The 27,875-nt window shown below is 38.2% G+C and overlaps 1 protein-coding gene across 4 annotated transcripts in view; it reads left to right on the top strand.

Moving 5' to 3' along the window:
* Nucleotides 1–27,875, top strand: part of LOC136856926 (probable peptidoglycan muropeptide transporter SLC46) — a 221,821-nt gene that overhangs the window by 56,808 nt on the left and 137,138 nt on the right. For all 4 annotated transcript variants that reach the window (XR_010858474.2, XR_010858475.2, XM_067135184.2 and 1 more), the window contains exons 2-4: nt 6,248–6,666; nt 26,224–26,398; nt 26,474–26,657. Coding sequence is in view for 2 of the 4 variants with exons in the window: in XM_067135184.2 (XP_066991285.2) it covers nt 6,270–6,666; nt 26,224–26,398; nt 26,474–26,657 (756 nt within the window). In the remaining 2 variants the exon portion in view is untranslated. The remainder of the gene's footprint in view (nt 1–6,247; nt 6,667–26,223; nt 26,399–26,473; nt 26,658–27,875) is intronic.

Here is a 27,875-nt window from a genome sequence, read left to right on the forward strand (position 1 = left end):
TTTGTTGGCGTTTACTTTAAAGCCTTGTACATCAACTATTAATCTTGTCGTGATGGAATAAAGCGCTTTACTCTCTGTCACTGTATCTCAGAGACTAAAGACAAACTCACACTTACACATCTATAAAATCATCAGTTTACTAAAGAGTGACCTTGATAATGAAAAGGTCCAAACATGCATAGCCATGTCGACGTAATCGCTGCATGTTAAAACGGAATTTTTGAATCGCCCGCGCTTATTGTCACAGCTGTGTCGCCACTCCAAGGGGCGACTAGGCCAGATGAGGAGGAGGGAGGGATATCTGACCGTAAGACTGGGCCCAAGATGGCGACTATGTAATTGGGCCCTGTCAAAATGGCGTCTGTACGTAAAACTGGGCCAAAGATGGCAACTGGATAGTTAGGAAACTCAAAAATGGCGACGGGATGGGCATCTATATATAAAACTGGGCCCAAAATGGCGACAGTGTAGTTAAGACCCTACAAAATATTGTCTGTGAGGAGAGAAGGACATCTGACCCTAAAACTGTGCCCTAGATTGCGACTGTGTAGTTATGCCCCTCAAATTGGCGACGGGAAGGGCGTCTATCCGTAAAATCGGCCCCTGTGTAGTTAGGCCCATCCAAAATGGCGACGAGAAGGGGATTTGACCGTAAAACTGGCCATTATTGCGGTGGTGTAGTTAGGCCGCCCGAAATGATAATAGGAAGGGCATCTGATCGTAAAACTGGGTCCAATACAGCGACTGTGTAGTTAGGCCCCCAAAATGGCGACGGGAAAGGTATCTGACCGTATAGATGAGCCCTGTGTAGTTAGACCCCTCCAAAATGGCGTCGGGAAGGGCATCTATCCGTAAAACTGGGCCCTGTGTATTTAGGCCCTTCCATGAGGTTAGTCATGCTCTCTTATGCAAATCCCCATTGCCCTACTACTCAAGATGGCGTCAGCAAAATCCGCGAATCTCCATTGCCCTTCTACACAAGGTGGTGTCGGGAAGGCATTTGACCGTGCACAACAGAATTTCATCCACTGAAAAAGAAACGATCTCTATAGCAGAAGTATGTGATGTATTAGGTTCAACTATGGCCATACTGAATGATAGGATGGAAAGTAAATTTTTGCCTCTTAAAGTCAAACGGTAGCTGGAATTCCTCACTGAAAATGGATTCAGAAGGGAATGCATTGCATTTGTAGAACGTGTTGTTGGTTTTTATGGCTTGTATTCAGTCGCTATTAAAGTGGAGTTACCCTATGATGGAAGATTTTAAGTGTTTCCAGTGGAAGAAGCCTTATAATATCAAAGACATTAAGTGTGAAGGTGTTCTTCCTTGTCTCCAGTATTTGCAATCTATAGGTGTGTAAATGGATGATTCTAAGCATTTTGACCATTTTTTGCAATGTTCAGAATTATGCCTGGAGTTCCATTGATAAACATTAGATAGTCATTGGTGTGATTTTTTCAAATGTAGCCCTGACATTGAAACATTTAGTGAGCTGCTTAAAATTTGTCAGTTTTATTTCGTTATTCCAGGTTGCATGCAACTGTTAAAAAAAAAGAGTGTTTTTGCTGATTAATACACAGTGGTAAGAAGAAATAAACAGTCTGCTGACAGATTCAGTTAAGAGTTTTACAGTAATGAAGAACAACTTGAAAAACATGCCATGTGGAGAGTTTTACAATTATTTTTTTTTTTTTTTTTTTTTGCTAGGGGCTTTACGTCGCACCGACACAGATAGGTCTTATGGCGACGATGGGATAGGAAAGGCCTAGGAGTTGGAAGGAAGCGGCCGTGGCCTTAATTAAGGTACAGCCCCAGCATTTGCCTGGTGTGAAAATGGGAAACCACGGAAAACCATTTTCAGGGCTGCCGATAGTGGGATTCGAACCTACTATCTCCCGGATGCAAGCTCACAGCCGCGCGCCTCTACGCGCACGGCCAACTCGCCCGGTCAATTATTTATTACAAGAAAACAATTCATCTTTGTTGTCGAAAGTGGGTGCAGTCGATAAGTATCAGCATAAAATATCTACAACTTTAGTATCTTCATCTACATAATTGTAAGTTATGTACTGTAATAGTAAACTATGTATTTCAAAATTAAAATTCCATATGTCCTCCATTTATATGAAAAGTTCTCCTTTTGTTAAGTCTGTCCTCCATTTGGAAATTTAGTGCTGGGCTCCCTGTGTATTGTAATGAGTCTCTTCTCTTTCTTTTTATCATCTGATGCCAAATGTATAAATTGACTGCCATAGTCAAACACAGACCTACTTAAGTTTTTATACCATGTGATTCAGCTGCCCCTTCCAATGTAGTTTTATGCAACCCACCTAACGTGTGACATGGTTATAAGGTGGCTATTCTCCTACAGGATGGATGGTACTAATGTCCAATGAGCACATTTTGCACATGATTCTGAACCCTACCAACAGGATATATCGTTCACTCGCAAAACATGACGCCTTGAAATCAGGTAGCGACATCCTTTGACCATGTAACTCTGTTAAGTTGTGTAGTTACATTCAGAGTTGGATGCAGTTGTCCTTCATTTATAATTCTGCTTTTCTCCTTAAAAAAAAGCATGTTAAATATTTTTCTTAACAATCGTTCGATTACACATTGGTTAGAATAATTGAGTTCGGATTGCCCGGCGAAGAAATAAATATATTAAATATTAATAGTATAGAGTACTAGATTTTATAATTTCAAACTGTTACCAGTGGTAACAGTGGAAACTAGCACGCTTTGCCACTGCAAGGATGTGACATATAATGATATGAGCTTGTATGTAGTGGACTATTCAGGCCCACCATTAATGGGGTGACAGTGGTTCGAAACACTAGGTCTTTGCTGAATATCATTTATTTAGTCTTTTTAGTGTCTGTTTTTAGACCATATCTAGTACAAGCCACATGCATCTCTTTCAGTAGTTCTTGTAGATTGTCTATGATTTAAGGTGGTGATGGTGGTGATTATTGTTTTAAGAGGAAGTACAACTAGGCAACCATCCTCTATATAACACTAATCAGAGGGAAAAAATGGAAGGGATCCAACACTTCGAAAATTGAAGGAATCAGCCAAAGGAAGACAAGGGCCACAAAGGGTGTGAAAATGAAAGACTCCCTAGACCTCCATATGTAATACCATTGGGGTCTGAAAATAACAAGAGTTGACCAAGATAGGGCCTAGGTCGGATAGGATAGATGAAAGTGAGGAGCCTGGCACAAGTAAGTGGAAGCAATGCCAGGACTCAGCTGAGATCCCCGTGGTCGTCAACCCACGCTCCAAAGTTCAGAGCCCCTGGGGCCCCTTTTAGTTACCTCTTACGACAGGCAGGTGTCTATGCTTTAAACTAAAAGCATTGTGTCGTCTGGTTTGTGCATCGATACATCCTCCATTCACATGGATTCTGATATACGCATGCTGAGCAACTGCTTCTATCAAAATCATCTATGAATAGATATTAATAATAGCAGGGGTAGAACACATCCTTGTTTGACACTTCTACAGATTTCTATTTCTTCTTATAGTGTTCCATCCACTCTCACAGCAGCATTCTGATTCCAGTACAAATTTGTAATGATTCACATGTCTCTTCTATTTAGATGAATGTTCTGTAGAATCTCCATTAACTTCTCATATTGTACTTCGTTGAAGGCCTTTTCATAATCTATAAAACAAAGGTATACATTCTTCTTGATATCGATGGCACATTGCACAACAACTTGCGTGCAGAATAAAGTATCTCTTGTTCTAAGTCCACTCCTGAAACCAAATTATGTTTTAGAGACCCTCTGTTCACATTTCCAATAGATAGAGGCATGGATGATCCCCAAGAACAGTTTCAGTACAAGGTTCATAAGACTAATAGTATGATAATCTTCACATCATTTATACTGGGCTTTCTTGAAAAGGTGGTAAAGGTAGATTTAAGCTAGTCTTGAGGAATTACCCAGTTTGATAGACCAAGTTGAACAAGTGTATTAGGGCTTATAGTATTTGATTGTCTGCGTCCTTCAGTAATTCCATATGAACATCATCCGGACCAACTGCTTTTCTACACTTTGACTGTTGTATGTTGTATGACTTTTTAGCACCATGCTGGGACTGTATTTTAATTAAGGCATTGCTCATCACCTTTCCAATCCTAACTCTCTCCCATCTTTATGTCACTAAAAACCATTGATGTGTTAGTGCGACGGTAAACCACTGGCAAAAAACAAACAAAAAACCCCCAAACTTTTAGCACCTCTTTGTTTAAGATGTCTGGTCCCATTCCATCTTCAACAATATTATACTGAGGGGATCTGTCAGAGCTTTTCAACATGACTTCCAAAGATTCAACTTATCCAGAATGTTGACAATGATGTTGTTGTTATCCACTGGTACTCCAGTGCAATAGCTTCTAAACATTCCTGAAGTCTCTTTCATCTTTTTATGAGCATTAACCTTCCGTAGGTCATGCCATATCTGTAAGATACGCAAGTCATTCATCACATCATATTTCTTAAACGATAAGCTCCATTGGCCCATGCTTTTCAGTAGCTGCTTATAGCTGCTTTGCGAATTCCCTGCTGGAATTTTCTGTCTTTCTGTTCACATTTTCCCTATTAGTCTTGTCTTTGTGGGATACAGCGCGACCGATCGTGACGTGATGCTGCGTGACATCCTTGAGTATGTGTGTTGACAGCAGTAAATGAGGAGTGCTTCAACCCAGAAAACACAAATGACACTGAATTAATTTGTTCAGTTCTATGTGAAAGTGACAGTGACTGTAATAATGAGTGTATCAGTGATGAGGGATCCGAAGGTGATGACATTGTTGAGGAAAGAGAGAGTGATTCTGAGAGTGAGATGGATGCAGATTAATCATGCTTTGTAGATGAGCCTGGTACATACTTTATGGGAATAGACAGTGTGATGAAGTGGAAAAAGCTGTAGTGTTCTTCCTAAGTACGTTGGAGGTCACATAACATACTGACTAAACTACCTGGAGTCACTGGTAAATAAGAAACGCAAAGAGACCATTGGATTCATGGAGCTGTTTAGTGACCGAAGATATGCTGGATGATATTGTTCAGTATACAGATCAGTACATAGAGGTTCAAGGTAATTTCAGCTGAGAAAAGGACGCAAGGTTGGCAGACAAGATAGAAATAAAAGCTTTTATTGGCTTACTCTATCTGGCAGGTGCACTGAGAGGCGGCAAGCAGAAACTAGAGGAACTGTAGGGCACAGATAGTGATGGTGTTGAGAAGTTCAGATTTGTAATGCCATTGCGACATTTCATATTCCTCATCAGGTGCATTAGGTTTGATGACTGGACAAGCAGGGAAGAAAGAAGAAAAATCAATTACCTTGTACCAGTTTGGGACTTGTTCACAAAATTTGTGATTAATTGTAAAAATAATTTCACACCTGATGAGAAACTAGAAGCCTTCAGAGAAAGATGTGGGTTTATGCAATATATTCCTTCTAAACCAAATAAATATGGCACAAAAACATATACTCTTATAGATGCAAAAGTCCTCTGCTCTTATAATCTAGAAATCTATGCCAGAAAACAACCCTAAGGTGTTTATAACATCAGCAATAAACCTACAGATGTAGTCAGAAGGCTCGTAGAACCTATTTATGGAACATTGCATAATATTATGGCAGACAACTGGTTTTCAGACACCAACCTGATTTTTGAGCTTCAAAAGGGAAAGCTGTCATACGTAGGCACATTAAAAAAAACATTACAAGCAATTTCCTACTGAATTTGTATCTACTAAAAACAGGCCAGAAGGATCAAAAATTATGATAAATTGGTCAATATCCACCAATAGTTACAGAAATACAAATACTTTAGGTTGTCATTAGACAATATAAAAGAATCTTTTTTAGACCATTTAAAGTTGCATGGTTTATTCCTATTTTTTCAGACTTGTTTTACAAGAAGCATCATTAAGGTTCTATTAGAGGTATGTTTTTATTTTCAGTTCTGTATAGTTACAGTATGTTGTACATGTAATTGATTCTACAACAAAACTTGTTTTGCAATTCAAAGGTGGTTTAACATAATTTGTTAATTCAATTTCTACGTAACTTTCAACCTCTACTCTAACATGAGTAGATGTACTTGACACTGTTGATCAGGAGTTATTCTTTGTGTCATTGAATATTAAAATCTACAAAGTAGAAAGTTATAGGTTCTTTTACCTTGAAATTTATGTTAAACACTCGTTAAAATTATTTTTACAGGGTAAGTTCAGCACAAACAAGGATGGATGACACATGTGGATCTAGAAGTCAGCTTCTTCCTTCTGATGATATTAAGATCAATCTTCCTAAAGCATACCACCGGTGGATCACAGTTGAACCTTTGGTGGTGTTGGTGTTCTTTAGCTCATCACTGTCGGGTACTATACTCACCAACCTGTATCTGTATCAGACATGCAGAGTCACTTTAAACTTCAACTACACAGTGTGTGCTCATCTTGATAGTCAAGGTTCTGACAGTGAGCTCCATCATATTGAAACACTGGTGCAGCCTCATACTACAGTTTTACTGTTGGGCAAGTCTCTTTTGGAATCATGTGTACCAGCAGTGTTGTCATTCTTCCTTGGCCCATGGAGTGACTTATACGGTAGAAGGCCATTACTCATGTGGTCTTTACTAGGTAAGAGCAAATTTACCATCATTTAATCATAATGAATCTCCTCTCTCATTAAAGATATATGACCTTAAAAATACTCTTTAAACCTAAAAGTCAAATGAAAGCTGCTGACATTGACTTTCTACCTGTCACTAAAAAAAGCATAATTTTTTAACTTTCTCCCCATGAGCTGTGGCAGTGGATATTGTGTTGAGGATTTTTCCCACGACTTTGCATAGATTCTAAACATATCTATAATTAGTATACTTGATTCAAAATAGAAATATTTTTAAAATATTGCAGAACTTCACCATTAAATGCAAAAAGTCCTCAACATAGTTTCGATATTGACAGCAGATAGTGGTATAAGGAAAAATGAAGGAAAATGTCAGGTTGTAAGTTTCATCAAGTGGAAAAGTCTTCTCAATTTTAATCACTGTATTGACAGAATGAAAGTACCTCATGAGGATCACTCTTCATAACTAGGTGTTAATATAAGGAAAGATCTTCATTGGGGTAATCACATTAATGAAGTTGTAAAAAAAGTTATAAATCTCTTCATATGGTTATGAGGATATTTAGGGATTGTAGTAAGGATGTAAATGAGAGGGCGCATAAGTCTTTGATAGGACCCCATTTAGAGTATCATTCCAGTGTATAAGACCCACACCAGGATTACTTGATGCGATAAATGGAAAAGATCCAAGGGAAAGCAGCACAATTTGTTCTGGGTGATTTCCGACAAAATAGTAGTGTTATAAAAATGTTTCTAACGTTTGGCTGGGAAGACTTGGGAGTAAGGAGAGGAGCTGCTGAACTAAGTGGTATGTTTTGAGCTGTTAGTGGAGAGATGGCTTGTAGATGAATAAGTTTGAATTGAATTGTTAAAGTTAGGAAAGATCAGAATATGAGGATAAAGTTTGGAATTCAAGGGGATAAATTGGGGCAGAATTTCATTTTTAGGAAGAGGAATTAGGAATTGAAATAATTTACTATGGGAGATATTCTATAAATTTTAAGTTTCCTGAAATTCTTCAAGAGGGAGTCTGCCACCTGGGTGATAGCCCTAAATGCAGGTCGGTAGCGATTGATTGATTGATTGATTGATTGATTGATTGATTGATTGATTGATCTTACAACTGAATTCTCGTTTGTTCATTTAGAAGAAATAGTCATTTTATTTCAACCAGCTGAACTCCTTGTCTTTTCATGTCCCATTGAGATGTCTAAAATTTTGTAGCCTTGACACAAAAGTATTTCATGAAAGCTGAGGTATTCTAGGCATTATATTTGAAATGAGTTAGCTTTTAAAATTATTCTCAAAGAAACACTGATTGTGTTACACATAGAAGTAAATCCCTAATGATACATGCAGTTATGACATGTAACAGCTGAACAACCATAAATGTTTTGCATAACATACAATCAAAGAAGAGAGTACATATGCAACAAATGTATTACATGCTAGCTATAATTATTAGTTTAGTTTTGGGATTATTATCTGTAATTCAGTTGACTACGGATTATTGTGTATTGTTTTTATTGTATTTGTTGCTTTTGTTCCCTAACATATTGTATAACATGTTCAAATAAATAGAATACAAGAAAAGAGTCAAGCTGAAAAATGAATGATGAAAAGAGAAGACAGTTTTCCTAGAGAATTTCACAATGGACAAATCAGAAATTTGACAGTTACATGACCTGTATCTATTTTGGTCCCATCCAACCCTTTCTTCTCTACTCAGAATCCAAGGAAGCTTAGTGATAGACTGGATGGTATGAGAAGGAGAAAGATTTATGTGAGAATTGCGATAGCAGATTGCTCTGAAACCTGGGTCTATTCTTATCTGGCCCTTAAATTAATTAATTAATTAATTTGTTTGTTTGTTTGTTTGTTTGTTTGTTTGTTTGTTTGTTTGTTTGTTTGTTTGTTTGTTTGTTTGTTTGTCTTCTTATAAGTGGAAAAATTAGGGTGCATGGCTCTGGGCTAGTATATAATTTCTGTCTCTGAGTGTGAAATGAAATATGATGCAGATAGTCTATTGAAGACATTAGTGAAAGTAGAATGTAATGCACATGTACCACACCTCATAGCAAAAAATAAAACTCATCTGTTATTCCAGGAATATTTTCTGCTAAAGTCCACTGCTGGAAGAAGTCTGTCTTTCTCATTATTCTTATGCACATTCTTGTCCATACATATGATTAGTACAGAAGTGCACGGCCCAGCATGTTGTTTCCCCATTCTCACAAGGCTGTCATTGAGAAGTGTTTTACTCTGAAAGTTATTGATCTGTTGTGTATTCATTCAAAATACAGATCACTATAGCCTCTTGAGGGCAGTATTGAATTATAGGGTGGTGCATGAAATGAGTCACCATTTTTCCTTCGAACAAACACTGATGTTAACGATTACCCTACAGCATGTGTCTTCGGTGATTTCTCTACAAGTGTAAAGAATAAGTCTTCTGTGCTCCATTAAATCATGTGGACATTTTGAAAAAATCCTTTCCTTTAGGAATCCCCAAAAGGAAAAAAGTGACATGGAATGAGGCCTGAACTATTGGGGAGTCAGAATTGTCTGTCATTGAAATGACCTGAAAACCTGAGTAAAATGACCCACATGTCAAAATGCTCATGTAAGAAATCCAACACAGTGTTTGCAGTGTTTGGCCTTGCTCCATCTTGCATGAATCACTGAGTGTTGAAAGGCACACAGTAGTAAGAAGTTGTAGAATGAAGTTATTGCAGAGCATGCTCAAATAATGCTCACTGTTCACAGTATCTTCAAAGAAAAAGGGTCTAGTAAGTCCCTGACTGGAAATTGCGGTCTACTCTGTTATCCTCTGAGCATGATGTTGTCGGTCATGAAGCAATTGTGGATTTTCAGAAGCCCATAAGTGTACAATTTGTTTTTAATCTGACCGTCCAAATGAAAATGCGCTCTATCAGGAAACCAAATGTTGTTAAGAGTTAGTTGTTTAATGCTCCACCCAACGAGCATACAGTAGTCTATGATGCTTGTGTTCATCAGTGAGCTTCTGTACAGAAGTCATCTTGTATGGAGGTCACTTTTAAGAATCTGTTGAACCGAGTGTCTGGATATTTCCAGTTGTACAATTGGCCTTTACACGACGTGCCGGAGCTTCTCTGTATGGCAGTCTGTAGTGCTTCAGTATTCCCCGGCGAACAAACAGGCTTTAATCGACATCGTTTTGGTTCCAGTATTGTTTCTTCTCATACAAATTTCTCATACAGCCTGTGAATGGTTCTCTTGCAAGAGGCTCATTGTGTATTAAACTGTTGATAAAGATGTTGATTCCCATAGGGAACCTGAAATATTTGTTCCCAGTGAGTAAATTTATAATACGAATATAGTTGATCAGTTATTGGACATTATAAATTTTCTAGCTAATTCATTCCTGGTTGCCAGCATTTTACCCCAGTGTGCTAAGTTGGGCTCATCAGTTGATAAATAGCACAACTGATGAGCCCAACTTAGCACACTGGGGTGAAATGCTGGTGGCAATCAGGAATGAGTTAGCTGGAAAATTTATAATGTCCAATAATGGACCAACTATTTTGGTATTATATTGTTATTATTAAACTGTTGTCGAAAACGCTTCTGAATCACAACAAGGCTTTTTGTTTCATGAAAGAGTAACATAACTGCTGATCACTGATGCGTTGTCAAGTCTTCCCTTGTTGGCTATTGTTGTAAACATGTCTCCTACTGACGGTACCATGAATCACACATCATTTCCTAACTCATTTGTTCTCCATGCTCTACTGCTACTGCTGTTGAGATGCTCAATGGGATATCTAATCTCAACTGATAAATTATGTAAGAAACAAATGGTGACTCATTTCATGCACCACACTGTACAATGGGAACAGGTTCTATTGAAAAATTCAGTATCTTAATATCATCATCATCATCATCATCATCATCATCATCATTATGTAGAGTTTTCAGCTATTTTATGTTGGGTGAATCTGTTGGGGCCATATTCTTCCCACTTCCTTCGCACCACTTCTCAGTCATTATTTGGTCCACTTCACCTCATTCTTGTATACACAGAACGCATTGGTATTCAAAAACTAACCTAGGCTTCTGAGCATACAGCAGTCTGCTATTCCAATTCTCACTCAAATCTCTTCCTTCTTACACTGTCCAGTCTGTCACTAAATTGAATATTATTGCTCCAAAAATGCTTCAAGTAATTTCCATGTATTGAAAGAATATTTATGGACACCATGTACAGTAAGATCAGCAAACCAGGTAAACTAAACAGACTTCCTCTAGTTCTACTGGATTATTTCTTAGTAAGAAACAGGAGGATATACATAGGGTGGCCAGATGTCCCATTTTTAACAGGCTTGTACCATTGTCCCGACAGAAACTTAAGGGCATGTAAGTATTCCTTTTTTCCTGTCTACATTTATGAGAGATAAAAATATCATCTAAAGCATCTCAAATCCTAAATTGGAATGGTGCTGCACTCTGTTGGCAATTTACCTTAACTATTAAGCTTATTCTTTTATTGATCAGGCAAGTTTCTTTTCTAGATATGTTGTTAATAATTTCATTGTAAGCCTTATTGACACTTATTAGTTAAAATGTTGACTAATATAGCAATAAAGCATTCAGTATACATTCACTAGAAAAATACAAGAATGTGAATGTAACTCAGTTGAAATAGATTTATAACCATCTATATATTACTAGGTATGTAAAGAAATTAAATAATGTTCCAGTTGGCATGTCCCATTGTTTAATGAAAAACCTACAACCTGTTTTCGAGTCTTTGACCGGGTCAGGGATGTAATGAATGAACCATATATATATATATTGCACCCGTCCACCTCCCGAGTCCCAGACTAGCATTTATCTCAGGGGTGTCGGTTCATTATTTAAATCATCAAATATAAATATAACGGCATAATAGAACACGGGGATGAACGGAGCAACTTAAAATTAAAAGGGGGAAGGCTCGATTGTAACTTGAATTTAAGGACTCCATGATAGGACTAGGAAGTGACTGTTACTTTAAAAAGGGCATCATCTAACTACAATAAAAAGATTATGAGAGTGGTTTCCTTTGAAATAATTTGCCAGAAGGAGCGGTTTATTACGCCATTTGACGTATAAAACTTTGATACACGTGGCAACAATATTTGAATTTACACACATGTTACATATATAAATCACTTGCCATACCGCAAGTGGTATCAATATCTTGCTGCGTTGCTTCTGAAATAAAATGACATTTTGGAGGTATAATTTACGGATCGATTCCATTTGAATCGAACCGTTACTCAAGGATATAGCTTCCTTCTATCGGGAGCCCGAGTATAACCCATGTTACGGTCGGCTTCCCGATTTAACTAAGATGATGTACTCCGGCTATATACATTTTTCCGAGACCGGTACTCGGACTGGGTAATGTTTCTCGTGAAGTGCGAAAACTGGATTCCGCGGACAGTCCCTATCTTACGATATCCAGCTGATACCATACCAATGAATTAGCATTTACATTTTATTTACTTGTGATCTGAATTGTCACCAGTTAGCCTCAGTAGACTACTGACACAGATGAGATAACGAGAAGCGGTGGGAAATACCGTGGCCAGTGACCCCCCTCGCATCGCGAGCGAAGTAAACAAACACGCAAGTATGACTGTAACATCGTCCCATACGGAAACCGTACAATAAAAAGACACCAAAAGACTCTAATATTATCATTCTCATTGTTCAAACATACGAATAGAGGGATATCGTCACCAAATAATTTAATTCACGATATTATCATCCTCGAAATTATTATTATTATTATTATTATTATTATTATTATTATTATTCAACGGTCCCTGGCACTGTCACGTTGATTAATATCGTCATTATTATGCGGGATGCAAACACCAAGTGGTTATTACTGTTATTATTATTATTATATCCCTCTCGTGGTTATTATTATTATTAATTAATAGGTGACTCAAGATATTATTATTGTTATTCACGTCACTTAAGAGGTTATTATTATTAATGGACCGGTCACCTCCGCCAAATTATATATTAAGATATCGGTCGCAATTACAAATTAATTCACTGATCAACCAACGACATCATTACAGTTATTATTATGACAATTATTATTAATCCGACCGCGGTGATTTAACATCGTCCTTACATTGTTATTATTATCGGTTGCATATTCTCAATTAGATTCCCGTTTAACATCGTTATCAACGCTCATTTAATTAAGGCGGTCCAATCCTTTATCTGCAATATTTATTATTATTATTATTATTATTATTATTATTACGACATCATGATTGTCCACACTCGTTATTACAATGAATACAATATACGACCATTTCTGTGGAATCTGAACTCTCATTATCCTTAGATCCGTTGTATCTCAACGAATAGCTGTGCAGTCTATTTATTTCGTACATGCTGTCACGGGTTCGAATTCTACCCGCTGCGTAACTCAGTATTTCTCTGTGACACTGCCCGTACATTTTACACTCATATCAATATCCTAAGTGTCTCTCGTACGGAATTTATTTTCCTCTCTATCTCAATATTCCTCGATTCATTTATTTATTCCTCACAGAATTATCAACTGACTTATTTATTCATTTCGGACATCGTACGACCTTTTATTATCTGACTGCAAATTCTTTCACATTTTCTATCTCATTTGGATCTATGCCTTAGTTCATTCTCCACAAATAATCGTAACATCTTGAAATTATATTGACCAAAATTTGACAATCATGGTCTCGTAATATTAGCACTACATGTTCCGGCTAATGAATCGCAACTTCAAAACGCGACATTTATACGTAAAAAAATATTGGACCGTAATTTAAACCACACGTTCATTAACATGTACGGATTATTAACACCGATCTACATTTCAATATTATTAATCGATCAAATTAAATTATCACGCACTTTAATTCCAAATTAAAACGACCTCCCGTCATTAAATAATTCCCAATAAACTCAACACTTGATCACATAAATTATTATTATCTCCAAATCATATTTAAAAAAGAAATATCTTCACAAAAAAAATAGTTATATTATTTATTTATTATTATTATTAATATTTAAAAAAAATAATAATTTCGCCTGTAACTCGGTAGTCCACTCTTATTATGTTTAACGCATAACCCCTTTTACAAATTCAATTTATTCTGGCACTAATCACTCCAGATATGATTTACTTGGAAATATTATATTAATCGCATCTCACAAATTTAACAACTTCACTTTGAAAATATGACCATATTAATTTCAACAAAACACACTTGGTATGGCGAAGCTGGATTTTCCTTCCATGTCATTAAATGGCTCGTTAAAATGACAAAACATAAAAGCACATATCGGGTCTTATTTAACTAGCATAATCAAAATCAAATGTAAAGAAAATTTATCGACTACAAAGAAAATAATGAATGCATGCATGACTTAACGTACTACACTATATATACAAATTTACATCTCCAACAAACTGAATACATAAAAGACCCGATTATTTACATTATTATGATTTACTACTGTCCGTGCTACAAATTTAGGATGGGGTCGTTAAGCGACCCATCTTGTTACAGAAGGTAACCAAGTATAATCAAATTATTCCCATTTTTCCCATCACGATAACATTTCCCAAATATATTTTACAGTTTAGTACTCATCTTAGTTATCGGTATTCCATTGCAGCTTTGCAGACGAGAGGCTTCATCCAGCCCCTCTCTGCGTTTTACTCCTCCATCCTTGATGGCGTAGTTTCACAAAAGATTTCCTGGCACATTATTATTATTTTACACTCATATCTTGATTACCACAAACCTTCACCATTTACTACGTTAACACTGTATGCTTTAATTTGGATACAACAAATTTCTATCCTAGACCCAAGAATTTAATATATTTACACTATTTAATCTTCGTCCACCTACCGCACAATGGACCTGGACACGTACGACGTGGTGTCAACTACTACGCCCGCCGCGATACGCCCGATTTATACGGCATTCTTGACGTGTTCATTACATCGGTTCGGTATAGCTAAGTACAGGCTACTACTTCCTTAAAGTACTGTTCGTCACACAGTCTATTATGTACGTACTTATGGTGATATATTTTATACTACTCTCTTGCAGGATAATTACTTTACGTCACTGATTATTCATAAATGACAGACACTGTCCTACGTTAACTATTTCCAGATTTAACATGTTGCTTGAGCGCGATCACACTTTACAAACACTGGCGGATGCTCGCGCCATTAAATGACTGTACGTCCGTAGAATTCTAAGTTACCGGCGACCAACAGTTCAACTCCCGATATTCAATTCACGTGTGCTGGCGACCGTCAATTCAGCTCCAACGATTCAAGACAAGTGGCTGGCGACCGTCAATTCAGCTCCAACGATTCAAGACAAGTGGCTGGCGAGCGTCAATTCAGCTCCAACGATTCAAGACAAGTGGCTGGCGAGCGTCAATTCAGCTCCAACGATTCAAGACAAGTGGCTGGCGAGCGTCAATTCAGCTCCGTATATATGGATGAAGCCTTTTTCCCGCGGATTTGTTGACGTCATGCCCCTTAGGGAGGGGGTGGATTTTTAATATCGGTACTTGCACTCCGAATTGGAAGTTAAAATTTACATCAAATCAATCCACTCCGCTAGCATATCTGCTGGATAAAATATGAACTCCAGGTGATCACAGATTTAGGAGATATGGATGGATTTCGCTCCTCACATTTCGCGCCTTCGTAAGCGTCCCTGACAACGTGGTCTTCTTTCAGCCAATGAGATTCAAGCTGTCCGGTTTCCAAGAAATCCAGCCTTCAATTTAATTAATTTGCCAATAAGTATTGATTATTTTTCCATGCGTGACATCTAATAAATTCATTACATCCATCCGCGTACTCATATTAATTTATTACTGAATACTTTTGTAGTTACGAAAATATCTCATCCATCATTCCTTAAGATGGTATCACTGAGTCTCCCATCAAATTTTTACTATTGGCCGGCAAGCGGTCACGTGATTTAAATCTCCACCTGCTCGAACTTAGGCTAGCGAACGTACACTCAGCCGCTGTAATTTTCCATGAGGTCATGGAATTTCCGTCCTACCAAAAATATCCCAAGGTCTTACTCATGTGGTGAGTTTTCTTTGTATGATTCTCCCCCTTCCTCTTTCTGACCAAGACTTATTTGTGGACTCTGTATTTCCTTGTACGCCAACTAATGATATTCCCTGCTGTGAAGTAGCTAAAAGTTGTCGGGTTGAGCTAATCCGTCAGGCTCCAGTCTGTCGTCCTTCCTTCGCTCTGATTTCAACATTACATAAACGAAATATTTTCAAATACACTCCTCTGTATTTCAATAAATGTCTCATATTATTTTACCGATCAAATCATGATTGATTATGGGCCTAAGTCACTCGGGTTCATCTTCCTCTTGCCCAGGTAAAAAAAAATCTAGTGAGCATCATGAGATTTTTTTTTTTTATGATGTGTCCATATCATCACTATCATGATTTGACATTGGATCCTCTGTTCTGCGACGGCTATTGATTTCGTCTCTCAACATCTGGTTCCTGACCCTTAACTCCTCGTTCTGTCTTTCGATTTGATGGATTGTATTGACAAATTCCTGCACGTCTCTGTCTATCTCTCCACACTCTGGACATGGCCTTGCTTCAATTGGTGTATGGATTACTTGGACTTCTTCTTCCCTTCCGTCATCTTCTTCATCCTCTTCTTCGACATCATCTTCTTCCGGCTCGTCATCTGCTTCCTCTCGTTCATCCTCTGCTTCTAGTCACATCCTTTTGTTTTCTTGTCCCGAATCGAACGTCGGTGCATTCGGGTTTAGGCCGCTGCCCCCTTTCCTTGCTCTTTGGAATTGCAAGCTCTCCGCTCCTGTCGCTTCCTCATCACGGCCTCGATCATGGATCGCCTCCTTCCATTTTCTCTTGTTCAGCTCTTCTATGTACCGCCTAGACTCTTGGTATCTGTCATCCTTCTCTTGACGAGATCCTCCCTGGTAATATCTCGGGTTCCCTTGATTCCTAGCTGGATACGGCCTGTAATTACTTCTCTGGAATCCACGGTATCCCCTGTCAGCTCGAAAGTTCCCTTGGTTGGTTTGCCGGTTGCCTTCCGCAAAATTCCTTGGTCTCGTCCATTGTCGCGGCTTCCACTCCGTATTATATGCTCGACGAGGTTCCGGATCCGTACTAGTTCCCTGGTTCTTCGTACTAGTGGTCTTCGGTTCGATTATCCGTTCGATATTATTCACCTGTTGGTCCCTGCTCCTAATTTGTCTTGGGTTCGAATGATGCGTTGTGAGGTCTAATTGACGTAATAAAGCCTCCGCATCGACAGCTGTCTGGACATTTGACGCTATCATCATTCGTTGGACCTCGAATGGCAATTGTTTTCCAATGGCGCTAATCAATTCTGTTTCGCTCATTGGATTATCAAGCTCCCGTAGCTTGTGAAATTGTGCCACAAAGTAATCAGAGAATTTCGTTGGTGAAGATGTTGCATATCGTCTGGAGTATACTTCCAGCCTTAACTCCTGCTGTTCCTGAATACTCCAGAACTTTTGGAGAAAAGCCCGCCGAAATCCTTCAAAATCTTCAAAAGTATACAAGAAAGCCCTGAACCATACAGCTGGTGCTCCGTCTAGGAATTTCTCGACTGTTCGCAGTTGTCGCTCTACTGGTATTTTATTCTCACTTATATAACCGGCGATTTCCCGGATGAAACCTTTCGGGGTAATATGCCCACGGGCATCGAACTTTGGTGGCTTGTCATCAGACATCTTAATGACGTGTACCACCGATGTCGGGATAGCACTTGATGACGTAGACGACCCATCTCTGTTTTCAAACTTGAAACCGTGTGTATCAGCATGGGATAGGCCTCCTTTCTTATGAATCCCCTGGTTATCATGGGGTTCGTATTCGCGATATTGGAGGTTAAAATCTTGGCTAGACGCTGATGGTTCCAACCTAGCCTTCAACATCTCCAAGTCTTTTCGGATGTCATCCATTCCGTCGGGATTACAACTGGCTATTTCTTTTGTGCCGGAATTTTGCCCATTATACGCCTTGCATTGTTCTAATAGGCGAACTTCCGTGTCGGCAAATGATTGGCCCTGTTCGATTAGATCTTCCGTCCGCTGGAATAACGCTAAGTTTGCGTCTTCGCACTTAGTTATTCTCTGGCTACGGTCTTCTAAATTTATAGTTAGTTCTTCGACTTTGTTTTTCAGTCCTGCTACGATGACAAGTGTACGTGCGGCTTCCCCACGTAACTCGTTCATGCCCTTGCCATGCTTGTCCAAGGTGCCAGCTATCTGCGCGCATTTTTCTTCTACTTGTCCCCGGACGATGTCATTCTCCTTCCTACACTCATCCCGAATTTCCTCTATGTGTGATTCTATGTCTTTTTTATCAGTTAATCGCAGAGCGGCGAGTTCCTTGACACTAGCGTTCAATTTTTCCTTAATTTCTGCGCGTTCCATTTGAGCCTCATCTCTAACGCGGTCAACCTTTTCATTAACGATGGTAATGTACGCATCCATGTGCACTTTTAATTCGTCTTTCGCGAAGTGACATGCTTCCTGGACTTGAGTTAATTTGTCCCTAAGTTCCTGTCCCATCGCTACGCTCGCGGCCTGAACTGCATCTATTTGTGCCTTGAGTTCTGTTTTATTAACTTCGCACGCAGCCTGTACTTGGTCTATTTTGTTTTCTAGTGAAACACTATTAACCTTCATTTGTTCTGCAAGTTCATGTTTAGTTGAAACATTATCAGCCTGCATTTGATCAACTTTATTTTCTAATGAAATACTATTAGCCTGTACTTGATCTATTTTGTTTTCTAATGAAACACTATTAGTCTGTAATTGATCCATCTTCAAAGTTAAATTTCGTATTAAGTCCACTAACGTGCTATCGACCACCTTTCCCTGTCCTTCTACCACTATGTCCTGGGATCGCTCCCCACCGTCGTCAGACATTATAACTTTTCTTGAGAAAGCAAAAGGGCCGATCGGCCTCTCACCTTGCTGCACACGAAGGAATACGCTATTGGGTCTAGGCCCTATCCTATAACATTATACCCCTACACTAACTTTCATTTAACAAAAAAATTTTGACTATAAAACTTGTTTACATTTGCCGGTCATTCAACTTGAATGCTGGCTTGCGCCTAAGATTTCACAATAAACCGCTCCAATATAACAACAACAACAACATTAAAAACAACGATGAAGTTGGAAATCTCCTGCCCTGAAATATGTTAATTTTAATTTATACCATCTCAACCTCTTTTTAAATAATAACTTGAACTGGTGCTCAGTAATATTTTTACCATTTCAAGCCTTCCTAAACAACTGTTTATAATATTCATCTCATGTCCAATGACATTTAAATGGAGTCCTGAATTACCAAAATAATATTAAATTTCATATGGGAAAAGAGAAACATCAAATCTTCGAGCTTATTGAATTTTGAATCATTGCCAAACTTGAAGAGATTAGCAATGGATTATATTAATAACTAGCCAAATCTAGCTCCGTTCGAAACTAACCTTACTCTAGCATGATATTACGTTACAAGTGAACACACACTTGACCGTGATGCGGTCATCAATTAATAAAAATCAAAAATTAAAAAAATATAAAATTTGGAAAAAAAATATATAAAAATTTTACAATTGATTAGCAATGATATTGGCCTCTCTGCCGTTCTTAAAGCAACACTTTGCCGTTCTTAAAGCCCCACTTTGGGCCAGCCATTTTGCTTCTGGCCCAACTGTAACATGTCCTACAATTGGTCATCATTTTACTGATGTCAACCAACATGACTCGTAGTTCTTCCCTTCATTTGTTAGGCCCTCTCTGCCGTTCTTAAAGCCCCACGCTGGGCGCCATTTTGCTTCCGTCCACCTCCCGAGTCCCAGACTAGCATTTATCTCAGGGGTGTCGGTTCATTATTTAAATCATCAAATATAAATATAACGGCATAATAGAACACGGGGATGAACGGAGCAACTTAAAATTAAAAGGGGGAAGGCTCGATTGTAACTTGAATTTAAGGACTCCATGATAGGACTAGGAAGTGACTGTTACTTTAAAAAGGGCATCATCTAACTACAATAAAAAGATTATGAGAGTGGTTTCCTTTGAAATAATTTGCCAGAAGGAGCGGTTTATTGCGCCATTTGACGTATAAAACTTTGATACACGTGGCAACAATATTTGAATTTACACACATGTTACATATATAAATCACTTGCCATACCGCAAGTGGTATCAATATCTTGCTGCGTTGCTTCTGAAATAAAATGACATTTTGGAGGTATAATTTACGGATCGATTCCATTTGAATCGAACCGTTACTCAAGGATATAGCTTCCTTCTATCGGGAGCCCGAGTATAACCCATGTTACGGTCGGCTTCCCGATTTAACTAAGATGATGTACTCCGGCTATATACATTTTTCCGAGACCGGTACTCGGACTGGGTAATGTTTCTCGTGAAGTGCGAAAACTGGATTCCGCGGACAGTCCCTATCTTACGATATCCAGCTGATACCATACCAATGAATTAGCATTTACATTTTATTTACTTGTGATCTGAATTGTCACCAGTTAGCCTCAGTAGACTACTGACACAGATGAGATAACGAGAAGCGGTGGGAAATACCGTGGCCAGTGACCCCCCTCGCATCGCGAGCGAAGTAAACAAACACGCAAGTATGACTGTAACATCGTCCCATACGGAAACCGTACAATAAAAAGACACCAAAAGACTCTAATATTATCATTCTCATTGTTCAAACATACGAATAGAGGGATATCGTCACCAAATAATTTAATTCACGATATTATCATCCTCGAAATTATTATTATTATTATTATTATTATTATTATTATTATTATTATTATTATTCAACGGTCCCTGGCACTGTCACGTTGATTAATATCGTCATTATTATGCGGGATGCAAACACCAAGTGGTTATTACTGTTATTATTATTATATCCCTCTCGTGGTTATTATTATTATTAATTAATAGGTGACTCAAGATATTATTATTGTTATTCACGTCACTTAAGAGGTTATTATTATTAATGGACCGGTCACCTCCGCCAAATTATATATTAAGATATCGGTCGCAATTACAAATTAATTCACTGATCAACCAACGACATCATTACAGTTATTATTATGACAATTATTATTAATCCGACCGCGGTGATTTAACATCGTCCTTACATTGTTATTATTATCGGTTGCATATTCTCAATTAGATTCCCGTTTAACATCGTTATCAACGCTCATTTAATTAAGGCGGTCCAATCCTTTATCTGCAATATTTATTATTATTATTATTATTATTATTATTATTACGACATCATGATTGTCCACACTCGTTATTACAATGAATACAATATACGACCATTTCTGTGGAATCTGAACTCTCATTATCCTTAGATCCGTTGTATCTCAACGAATAGCTGTGCAGTCTATTTATTTCGTACATGCTGTCACGGGTTCGAATTCTACCCGCTGCGTAACTCAGTATTTCTCTGTGACACTGCCCGTACATTTTACACTCATATCAATATCCTAAGTGTCTCTCGTACGGAATTTATTTTCCTCTCTATCTCAATATTCCTCGATTCATTTATTTATTCCTCACAGAATTATCAACTGACTTATTTATTCATTTCGGACATCGTACGACCTTTTATTATCTGACTGCAAATTCTTTCACATTTTCTATCTCATTTGGATCTATGCCTTAGTTCATTCTCCACAAATAATCGTAACATCTTGAAATTATATTGACCAAAATTTGACAATCATGGTCTCGTAATATTAGCACTACATGTTCCGGCTAATGAATCGCAACTTCAAAACGCGACATTTATACGTAAAAAAATATTGGACCGTAATTTAAACCACACGTTCATTAACATGTACGGATTATTAACACCGATCTACATTTCAATATTATTAATCGATCAAATTAAATTATCACGCACTTTAATTCCAAATTAAAACGACCTCCCGTCATTAAATAATTCCCAATAAACTCAACACTTGATCACATAAATTATTATTATCTCCAAATCATATTTAAAAAAGAAATATCTTCACAAAAAAAATAGTTATATTATTTATTTATTATTATTATTAATATTTAAAAAAAATAATAATTTCGCCTGTAACTCGGTAGTCCACTCTTATTATGTTTAACGCATAACCCCTTTTACAAATTCAATTTATTCTGGCACTAATCACTCCAGATATGATTTACTTGGAAATATTATATTAATCGCATCTCACAAATTTAACAACTTCACTTTGAAAATATGACCATATTAATTTCAACAAAACACACTTGGTATGGCGAAGCTGGATTTTCCTTCCATGTCATTAAATGGCTCGTTAAAATGACAAAACATAAAAGCACATATCGGGTCTTATTTAACTAGCATAATCAAAATCAAATGTAAAGAAAATTTATCGACTACAAAGAAAATAATGAATGCATGCATGACTTAACGTACTACACTATATATACAAATTTACATCTCCAACAAACTGAATACATAAAAGACCCGATTATTTACATTATTATGATTTACTACTGTCCGTGCTACAAATTTAGGATGGGGTCGTTAAGCGACCCATCTTGTTACAGAAGGTAACCAAGTATAATCAAATTATTCCCATTTTTCCCATCACGATAACATTTCCCAAATATATTTTACAGTTTAGTACTCATCTTAGTTATCGGTATTCCATTGCAGCTTTGCAGACGAGAGGCTTCATCCAGCCCCTCTCTGCGTTTTACTCCTCCATCCTTGATGGCGTAGTTTCACAAAAGATTTCCTGGCACATTATTATTATTTTACACTCATATCTTGATTACCACAAACCTTCACCATTTACTACGTTAACACTGTATGCTTTAATTTGGATACAACAAATTTCTATCCTAGACCCAAGAATTTAATATATTTACACTATTTAATCTTCGTCCACCTACCGCACAATGGACCTGGACACGTACGACGTGGTGTCAACTATTACGCCCGCCGCGATACGCCCGATTTATACGGCATTCTTGACGTGTTCATTACATCGGTTCGGTATAGCTAAGTACAGGCTACTACTTCCTTAAAGTACTGTTCGTCACACAGTCTATTATGTACGTACTTATGGTGATATATTTTATACTACTCTCTTGCAGGATAATTACTTTACGTCACTGATTATTCATAAATGACAGACACTGTCCTACGTTAACTATTTCCAGATTTAACATGTTGCTTGAGCGCGATCACACTTTACAAACACTGGCGGATGCTCGCGCCATTAAATGACTGTACGTCCGTAGAATTCTAAGTTACCGGCGACCAACAGTTCAACTCCCGATATTCAATTCACGTGTGCTGGCGACCGTCAATTCAGCTCCAACGATTCAAGACAAGTGGCTGGCGACCGTCAATTCAGCTCCAACGATTCAAGACAAGTGGCTGGCGAGCGTCAATTCAGCTCCAACGATTCAAGACAAGTGGCTGGCGAGCGTCAATTCAGCTCCAACGATTCAAGACAAGTGGCTGGCGAGCGTCAATTCAGCTCCGTATATATGGATGAAGCCTTTTTCCCGCGGATTTGTTGACGTCATGCCCCTTAGGGAGGGGGTGGATTTTTAATATCGGTACTTGCACTCCGAATTGGAAGTTAAAATTTACATCAAATTAATCCACTCCGCTAGCATATCTGCTGGATAAAATATGAACTCCAGGTGATCACAGATTTAGGAGATATGGATGGATTTCGCTCCTCACATTTCGCGCCTTCGTAAGCGTCCCTGACAACGTGGTCTTCTTTCAGCCAATGAGATTCAAGCTGTCCGGTTTCCAAGAAATCCAGCCTTCAATTTAATTAATTTGCCAATAAGTATTGATTATTTTTCCATGCGTGACATCTAATAAATTCATTACATCCATCCGCGTACTCATATTAATTTATTACTGAATACTTTTGTAGTTACGAAAATATCTCATCCATCATTCCTTAAGATGGTATCACTGAGTCTCCCATCAAATTTTTACTATTGGCCGGCAAGCGGTCACGTGATTTAAATCTCCACCTGCTCGAACTTAGGCTAGCGAACGTACACTCAGCCGCTGTAATTTTCCATGAGGTCATGGAATTTCCGTCCTACCAAAAATATCCCAAGGTCTTACTCATGTGGTGAGTTTTCTTTGTATGATTCTCCCCCTTCCTCTTTCTGACCAAGACTTATTTGTGGACTCTGTATTTCCTTGTACGCCAACTAATGATATTCCCTGCTGTGAAGTAGCTAAAAGTTGTCGGGTTGAGCTAATCCGTCAGGCTCCAGTCTGTCGTCCTTCCTTCGCTCTGATTTCAACATTACATAAACGAAATATTTTCAAATACACTCCTCTGTATTTCAATAAATGTCTCATATTATTTTACCGATCAAATCATGATTGATTATGGGCCTAAGTCACTCGGGTTCAATATATATATATATATATATATAGGCTATTAGTACAATGGGGTCACCACTCCCAAAGTGATTTACGAAGGACTGATAAATGCTATGAAATAATAATAATAATAATAATAATAATAATAATAATAATAATAATAATAATAATAATAATAATAATAATAATAATAATTTTGTGTGGCTATTCCTAGCCGAATGCAGCCCTTGTAAAGCAGACCCTCCGATGAGGGTGGGCGGCATCTGCCATGTGTAGAAAACTGCATGTTATTGTGGTGGAGGATAGTGTTATGTGTGGTATGTGAGTTGCAGGGATGTTGGGGACAGCACAAAAACCCAGCCCCTGAGCCATTGGAATTAACCAATCAAGGTTAAAATCCCTAACCCAGCTGGGAATCGAACCCGGGACCCTCTGAACCGAAGGCCAGTACGCTGACCATTCAGCCAATGAGTCAGACTATGAAATGATAATGGAAAGTGTTGCTGGAATGAAAGATGATAGGGAAAACAGGAGTACCCGGAGAAAAACTTGTTCCTCCTCCACTTTGTCCAGCTCAAATCTCACATGGAGTGACCGGGATTTGAACCACGGTATCCAGTGGTGAGAAGTCGATGTGCTGCCATCTGAGCCACGGAGGCTCATTGTTTAATATGTTGTAAAATTACTTATACAGGGTGAAGCGTAATTCGCGCACTCGGGCGTCGCAGCGCGACTCCTCACATGCCAGCAATAAAAAAATGTCTCTTACAAAATTTCGTCTTGCGAGTATATCCGGCAGAAAAACGACGTTGAAGAGTAGCAATCTGGCAACACTGTAACCACATGTAGGGTAACTACCTCTGTCAGCACAAGTTAGTCGTACTGTACAGTTGGTGCAGAGGGTAGAGTTTTTGGTTGGCATGCAGGAGGTCGATGGTTCGATCCTGGGTTGAGGCGCATTTTTTATTTGCTAATTTCCATCTGACATTACCTACTGTAATACAGTAAGACACCGTTTCAGAGGTCACATGTATCCTACATTTACCACATTCTGTAACGCTAAAACAACGTAACGTAACGTAAGGCCCTAACGAAATGTAATGGACCTGAACGAGGCAAGAATAATAGTTGGTACTAATCTATGGGACCATTGGAGGAGGGTACAAAGAAGGGTACAAAGAAAACAGGTTTTACATCTAGTAGATGAAGTGGTGCAAATAAATTCACGCCCACGTCGTGGAAAGGATGCCTTTCAAAGCTGACAAATGAAAACGATTGTTCGTCCATTTCTAGGAACGTAGTATGTAAGGGCAAATGATTTCTAGAGGACCCACTGCAATCGCTGTTGACGATTAAGATGCCAGATACCATACCACCTGAACGACATTTACGAAATAAAAAACATACGCCTCAACCCAGGATCGACCAGTCGACCTCCTGCATGCTAACCCAAAACTCTATCCACTGCACCAGCTGTACTATACGACTAACTTCTCCTGACAGAGGTAGTTACCCTACATATGGTTACAATGTTGCCAGATTGCTACTCATCAACGTCGTTTTTCTGCCGGATATACTCGCAAGACAAAATTTTGTAAGAGAGATTTTTTTATTGCTGGCATGTGAGGAGTCGCGCTGCGACGCCCGAGTGCGTGAATTACGCTTCACCCTGTATGTGGGGTTATACATTATTTTTTCTACATCCACTAGAATTATGTTTTAACATGTAGCTTACCTTCTGAAATAATTTCATCGAAATGTTCAAGAAAAGTGTCCCATTTTTCCTGATTCTAGATCTGATCACCCTGTGTTAACATAGGATGGAAGAAATTACAGTAAATATGCATTGGTGTGTGATATGTGCCATTTCATGACCATTTAACTCTCCTTGATTGAATATTCTTAATACAGAAATGCTACTTTCTTGATTCTAAATAATGCTCATCCAACTGCTTTCATTCTGAATTATCCAGTCATCTTTTGTTTTTTTGTTTTCTTTACAGGCTATTCTGTAATGTATTTTTCATATCTTGGTGCTACCTTTATTCCCTCTTTGCCTCCAAGTTTCTTGTTGTTTGCAAGTTTGCCTCTTGGACTAAGTGGAGGGTCCATTTCCATCTTTTCTGGAATGTACAGCTATGTCACTGATGTGTCAACTCCTGAGAAACGTTCTTTAAGGTTAGTGGTTGAATTCTTTTCCATTGCTTTTATAACATAACAGTACAATGCCTCTCATCTGATGTTCATTTCCAGGATAGGTATTGTGGATGCATGCTTATATGGCGGTATGCTGGCAGGAGCATCTGCATCCTCATTTGTATTCACTGCTGCTGGCGATATGGGCTACCTTACAATATTTGCCATCAGTGGAGTTTGCTGCTTCTTGGGTTTCCTCTACTGTGCTTTTCTCCTGCCTGAATCAATCAACAGGACACAAGTATGATTATCGTCATTACCAGTTATACACTTCCAAAATATCAGAATAGAAATGTTCTTACTTAAGGTTATATTTCATGCTTAACATAACTGCCAGACACAGTATATTTTAGGAAATAATTTGACTAGGAGTATACCTGCTGATATTTTGCTACTTGGTAAAGAAAAATACATCTCTGAACATATATGCTAGGTATGTTTTACTTTGTCATGTTATTAATGGTTATTTATGAGTTTCCCCGTAAATGAGCCAAATATTTCAGGACGTAATATGTTTTAAATGGCCGTAGTAGGAAACAGCGGTTATGGTGTACTCTCCTTATGTAGTGGTGTTAATGCGTTAAAGTACAGTAGCAGAGTATAGGAGTTGTTGAACCTGCTTGCTATCGCAGGCCAACTCATGTTGCTATGCTCTTCCTCTAGCCGCTTGGCAAGTAGGGGAGGCAGAATGCACATGCCAGTCCACTCGCTGTACTCAAGAACCGGTTTAGGATACTCTGTGAGAAATTCATATAATTCTTACCAAGGTATCCACTCTTGTACCTTTTTATGTTGCCGCCGAGTGCTATTTTTTACTCGTTTATGTGTAATATGTGACAAATATCCATACCAGCCACATACATGTGAATCAAGTGTTGTGCAGTTGTGTGTGATTGATAAGACATCACTGACATTCCTCAGTGATCCAAGCTGACAAGAATAAAGGGAAATAGTTAATGAGTTAATGAACTGTGAGTGCACCAGTTCAGTGCTGTTATTGTGTCAGTCCACGTTGAAAATCTGACAGTAGACTATACAAGTTGTCTTTGCTATTTTCATAATATTCTTCAGGTTAATGAAAGAACGGCAGACTCTGAAAAAAAAAAAAACAAAAAAAAAACAGGCTATCCCTAGATTCATTGAGCTTGTTATTACTGACAGAAATTTCAAAGACCGTAGTTGCATCCATGGTTTTGAAAATTTGCTAGAAGGTTAAAGAGCTACTATGAAAGTGCTGCTGGGTATTTATAATAGAAGACTTATTTTTGGACAGTAAGTGCCAATATGTAAAATGATGACTGTAATTGATCCATTTAATTAGAGCTTCTGTAATAATAATGGTTTTTACATTTCACTACTTTTAACAGTTTTTTGAGACACCAAGGTGCCACAGTTTTGTCCTGCAGGAGTTCACATGCTAGTAAATCTAACAACGCAAGGCTGACATATTTGAGCACCT

This window comes from Anabrus simplex, chromosome 1, assembly GCF_040414725.1.
Source record: "Anabrus simplex isolate iqAnaSimp1 chromosome 1, ASM4041472v1, whole genome shotgun sequence".
In the NCBI taxonomy this organism is placed as follows: domain Eukaryota; kingdom Metazoa; phylum Arthropoda; class Insecta; order Orthoptera; family Tettigoniidae; genus Anabrus; species Anabrus simplex.